The sequence below is a fragment of the Bos indicus genome, chromosome 17, assembly GCF_029378745.1.
Source record: "Bos indicus isolate NIAB-ARS_2022 breed Sahiwal x Tharparkar chromosome 17, NIAB-ARS_B.indTharparkar_mat_pri_1.0, whole genome shotgun sequence".
In the NCBI taxonomy this organism is placed as follows: domain Eukaryota; kingdom Metazoa; phylum Chordata; class Mammalia; order Artiodactyla; family Bovidae; genus Bos; species Bos indicus.
The window spans coordinates 7,119,001-7,125,000 of NC_091776.1; the positions used below are offsets into that span (position 1 = coordinate 7,119,001).

Here is a 6,000-nt window from a genome sequence, read left to right on the forward strand (position 1 = left end):
TAATTCTATATTAATACATTAATAGATTTCTTTAGCAATGATCAAATTCATTCAAATATATTTGAATTAGTTCCCAGGATGCTTTTTTCTGTTTTTTTTTTTTATTTTATGATTCAGGTTGGACAGGAGGGTCATTGTTGTGATGCTATATTACTTAGTTCATGTGTTGCTTAAAGTAGGAAAACAGAAACGTTTATGTGAAGTAAAATTTAATGAAAGTCCTAGATCTGGTGGGCTTCCCAAGTGGTGCTCGTGGCAAAGAACCCTCCTGCTAATGCAGGAGGCACAAGAGACTTGGGTTCAATCCCTGGGCTGGAAAGATGCCCTGGAGAAGGAAATGGTAACCCACTCAGTATTCTTGCCTGGAGAATCCCATGGACAGAGGAGCCTGGTGGGCTATAGACCACAGGGTCCAGAGTCGAATGCAACTGAAGCAATTTAGCAGGCACACACTAGACCTGGCCCTTGATTTTATTGATAGATGGTACATTTTGGTAAGGTCTTTTGGGATACCTCCACTTAATCCTTAAACACAAGCGCACGCACACACACACACACACACACACACACTCCTTCAATAAGTAACATGTGTTTGATCTTCAGGCAAATATTCCTCATCCGTACTTGACTTTGAATGATATGTCATATGTTGAATATGTTATTGGTTTTTTAATAAGAATGTGTTCATCTTTAAAATTGCATTTTAAAGATGCTTTTAAGAGTAGATGCAAGTTCATTATATCATTACAAAACATTCTTGTTTGGTTTCCTTTTATCATGTTTTAAGGTTAGATGTGACTCTAATGTTCCACAATGAGACAGAGATTGATAATCAGGAGAGAATAGCCCTTTAATGTGATTTATATCTATAGATTTTATGTCAGATATGAAAAGTTGCTGTTTATATTATAAAGGAGGATCCATTAAAGAGCACTTTAAACCATTTTACTATTTAACTTACTACCTTGGACTCTTTTTAGAATTCTGCCTTTTTAAGCAAACTTTAGTTGCTTACCAAATGTTTTGAAGAATATGATTTGATAAAGTTAAACTGGTAAATGCATACAGGTAGCCTATTTAATAATATATTTTTGGGTAATTTTGGTACATTTAATATGAAGGTATCTGGTGTTTCAGGGGAATATTCAAACCAATTATTTTTGAATTTCCATCAATAATTTTAATTCCCTCTTATGATCAGGTGAGGTTAGATAAAGGCACACGGTGCATACATTAGGGGGTGTTTAAGCTGTACAAATTCTGACAGTGTCTACCATTTGGTCCTGGTGGCTTCAGTGTATGGTTGACTTAGATGTGAAGTAGCCTACAGAGTGCTGCCTATTCTGGAATGAATCTCTGAAAATATCACATAGTAGTTGACCTTTTTGTTAACAATGGAATAATTCCCTAGCTATCTTCACTTAAACTACTCCCTTCAAGTATTTCTTAATCATATTTTCTTTTCTTTGCTCAAATCATAATGTTGACAAACTGAACTATCTTGGGGTTTGTTTGGCTCAGGCTTTCATTTTTTAACATGATATCTGGCATTTGCCTGTGTGCGTATGTTCATTCGCTTCAGTCCTGTCCGACTCTTTGCTGCTCTATGGACTGTAGCCCTCCAGGCTTCTCTGTCCATGGGATTGCCTAGGCAAAAATACTGGAGTGGGTTGCCATTCCCTTTTCTAGGAGATTTTCCTGACTCAGGGGTTGAATCCGTGTCTCCTGCATTGCAGGTGGATTCTTTACCTCTGAGCCACTGGAGAAGCCTGGCATTTGCCTGTAGTATTTTATAAATGAATCTTGTTTCTAACATAATTTATTTTTTCCATATCAGTGTTTAGGTAAAAGAAGTACTTTCCTTTTAGCAATATACAGAAACTAACTTCCTACAGATTGGCCAAAATCTTTTAAGTGTACAATCCTTAGAGGTAATATAATCCTCTCATTTTGCAGGTGGGAGGACAGTTAGACCCAGCAAAGTCAAGTGAGTTAGTTGCCCAAGACTGATAAGAGACTCTGCCAAAGATGATGCTTTTGTCTGGTTTTTGATTTGTTTCCCAATCTTATGCCTATTCATATGTATAAACATATTCATATATATTATATTACTTGTCTGAAAGGGATTTTGCATCTGCAAATTTTGGTATCCGTGGGGGTCCTGGAACCTTGCCCCTTTCCCCCCACCCCCTCATGATAGCAGGAGACAACTGTACTTTTATTCCCAATTCCCTTCTCACAGTCTAGAATGGGGATTCTCCAGGGCACAGGCTATCAAGCTGATTCAGCCTTTGATCTCAGTAGCCTAGTGTTCTGTACAAACCGAGAGATATTTGATTATTTATGCATTTGCATAAGCACTGTATCATTTAGGTTGCTTGTGGTATTAGGAACAGAAAACCCAGTTCATACTGGACTTCAGTGAATGAACAGGAGCTTATAGGTTCTTGTAAAAAATCTTAAAAAAAAAAAAGTCTCACAGAAAGTTTAATTTAAAGGTAGGCTGGTCTTTGGTTGATCCACAAGTTCATGATTCCATTCAGAGTAAGCTGGTTTGTAATTCGCATACCTCCGCTCCCTGTGGGTATTGTCCTCCTCCTCAGGCTTGCTTCTCTTCTGGCACAGAAAGAGCTCTCCTGGAACCATTACTTCCTCTTTTACACTCCAAGAGAAAGGAATGAACTATCTAACTAAACTGACCTTTTAACTAACAAGTTTACATTAATCATTATTTTTTTTAATTTTAAACAATTAGGTAGTATAGCATCTTAAACATGATACCACAAGTATCAGAATTCCAGAAGAGAAATAAGCATCGTGGAAACTAGTGGTTGTGTTGTATCTGATTATTGCTAAAGAATCCTAAATTTGTTTTGGCAAAATTGATGTCTAAGAAAGTACTTTTCAAACTTTAATTTAGAAATCACCTGGAGATCTCATTAAAATCCAAGTTTTGATTTAGTTGGTGTGGAGTGGGACCTATAATTCTGCACTTTTAATAAGTTCCTAGGTTATTCTAGTGCTGGTGGTCCATTTTGCATAGCCAAGGTTGAAAAGACCACACTGTTTCTGGCATTTTCTAAAGGTGTTGAGAACTAGCTCAGTTTACTACTGCAAACCACCAGCATCTCTTTTCTGGACCTGTGCAGTAGCCTGATTACCAGTCTCCCTCAAGCCTCTTGTTCCTCTGTAATTCATTCTCTAAATGAAGCTGTGTTGATCATTTTCATATGTAAATCAGTCGCATCATTCCCTTGATTAACCTACTGGTAACCCATTGGGTTAGAATAGAATCTAAGCTCCTTATCATAACTGCACAGTTACTAAATGATGCAACCCCTGCCTGCCTCCCTCTCCAGTCTCTTTTCATACCATTCTTCTCTTTGTTCACTTTGCTTTAGTTCTTTGTAACCTCCCTTCATGCTGCTTGTAATGTGGACCCCGCATTTTCTGGCTTCTTCTCTTTATTCAGGTCTCTGCTTAGATATTAACCGTTTCTGAGTGTACCTTATGAATGACTACAGAGAAATAAGTTCTTGAGGGATTGTCATAATGAGACAGTAGATCACCAACTCTGCTCAGTTCAGTTCATGAGCAATGTAAAAGTCACTTTAAAGTTTTGTTTGGTTCTGTTCATATTAGAGATTGTTTCATCATGCAATTAAAGGGGTTTTCCCCCATATTTTTATATTAATAGATGTTTCTTTTTCCTGTCCAAGTCACTATGTGCCCAGTATTCAGCAGACAAACGAGAAGATGAGAAGATGTGTGATCATTTGATAAGAGCAGCTAAATATCGAGACCATGTGACAGCAACTCAACTAATCCAGAAAATTATCAACATTCTCACAGACAAGCATGGAGCCTGGGGAAATTCTGCAGTGAGGTAAAGAGATACCTTTAGGATTTGGCCACTGATTTTCTGTGGAAGGCCTAGGTTAAGATAAATGGCTTTGATCAAATGGATATGATCAAGACCAGATGAAGAACAGAGTAATTTAATTTTGTAATTTATCTTCTACTATGAATTTAAAGCAAAGGGGAAGGAGAAAATCAGTATGGGTATAGTTGTGGATTTTTATGGATATTTCGGTTTCCTTCAGCTACTCAAAGGAATAGTTGCTCATATATTTGTTCATTTTGAAGTGAACTGTTAAGGGAAGTTGTTGGTTTAAATTATTTTACTTGCAGCACTTATATCTGAATTTATACAAGTACAGTATTTTATTTGAAGAAACGATTCCCTATTTACACTTTTTAGTTTTTAGCATATAAATTTGAAAATGTAATATGTGTTGTCTTGTTGAGTTTTTGTTGCAGATTACTGGGCTATGATGACACAATACCAGCTTTAACATTTTATTTACTATATCTACCTCCTTTTCAGATTACCAAACTGAACAAGCAGTTTTTAGTTCTTATTTTAGAAACAAAATATTTAAATTACTTTCTCAGACTAAGGAACTTAGATAAGTCATAAAATTTAATCTTTTTGGAATATTATATTCTACAAGTTTTAGGAACATGTTTTGACTCATTTAAGTAATGTTAATGAAAAAGTTATTTCCCACTAGAAACACATTTTTTAGTTCCTCATTTCTTCGTAACTTTTTCTGGAAGACAACAACAAAGGAAAATAGTAAATAGCTTGTGTATTATGGATAGGTGTGACTGGCTTCTGCTTGTGTTTCAAGCAATTTATGTGTTTAGCAAAGTCTAGTTCAGAGATTTTCCAGTAAATAGAAAATGATTTTGGCTTTTTTTAAGCTGAACTTTACAAACTAGTTGAGTTGAAACCTATCTGTTTTGGGATGTTTTTGAGTACAAGTATTTGCTAATATAGAGAAGATATGTTTCATCATGCTTATCTTGAAAAATACTTAAATAAAATGAATCTCGTTTCCTGGCATATCATTTTTGATGTTCAGAAGACAAACAGGTCGAGACAAAAGGACTGAGTAAAGGCAGAAACCGTGTTTGTTTGTTTGTTTTAATCGTATTCCAGCTGATCTCAGCTGCAAGAGTGGTCATGGGCATGACATGAATTACTGGGTCAGAGCTCTCTAGTGCCTTGTCTTGCAGCATATAAAAGTCCGAGGGTGTGTATATGGAGGGGGACTGAGGAAGAGGAGTTCTGTTGAAGGTTTTAGAGTTTCATTATACTTTAATATAACAGATGTGTTATAGTCATTTCGACACCAGGTTGTATATATATTAGGAGATTACTTTGATGTGTACTGGTTGGCACATATTGGGAGCTCAATATGTGTTTGTTACTTTTTTTTTTTTTAGGCTTAAATTTTTTTCTTTAACATAAAGAAAGTTTTGGAATTTTAAAATGAAAATGTTTAGGCAACTTACACCAAATGGGTCTTTTTTACGACATCGGAATTCTTTCTAGCGATAGCTGTATCTTTGTATAGCATAGCACACTTGAAACATTTCAAAAACATGAAAGCATTTTTTTTCTGAAGTGATTTTTGTGTAGTAGAATATCTTGGAGAACTAAATGGACTGTGAAGTATATTTGTCTATAAGTAATTAGTGTTTCTGTAATAGAGTTATTCAAAGGCTTCAAGTCTATTATTCTATAGAGCAAGGAAAAAATGGAAGAAAATTCTGAAATTTTAATGTTTCCCCAAATTGACAGAACATTTTTTACTTTTTTGCTCCCAAATGGAAACAGCTGTCAAACTGCTTGGTTTTAAATGCATACATTTTTAATTAAGAGCAACAACAAAGGATGCATCATTGAAAGGAAAATTAATATTAGTATTGATAATTTTTCTGTATAAATCTCATAACTTACTTAGATTTTATTAAAAACAGTGCTGTAGCAAAAGCACATTGTGCCTCCACGCTGATATTTTTGTCATTATATTTAGTTCCGTGTCACATTCGACTGTTACTTATTTAGAACACCTGGTTACTCCCTAATGCCTTTAATACAGTTATCTTAAGATAGTCCTTTTCAGTATTAATCGCACTTAGAGTGCATTT

At 35.4% G+C, this 6,000-nt stretch overlaps 1 protein-coding gene across 8 annotated transcripts in view; it reads left to right on the forward strand.

Annotated features, from left to right (window-relative positions):
* LRBA (LPS responsive beige-like anchor protein) overlaps nt 1-6,000 on the forward strand; it is a 757,794-nt gene that overhangs the window by 336,155 nt on the left and 415,639 nt on the right. For all 8 annotated transcript variants that reach the window (XM_070770117.1, XM_070770116.1, XM_070770115.1 and 5 more), the window contains exon 37: nt 3,720-3,886. In XM_070770117.1, coding sequence (XP_070626218.1) covers nt 3,720-3,886 — 167 coding nt within the window. The remainder of the gene's footprint in view (nt 1-3,719; nt 3,887-6,000) is intronic.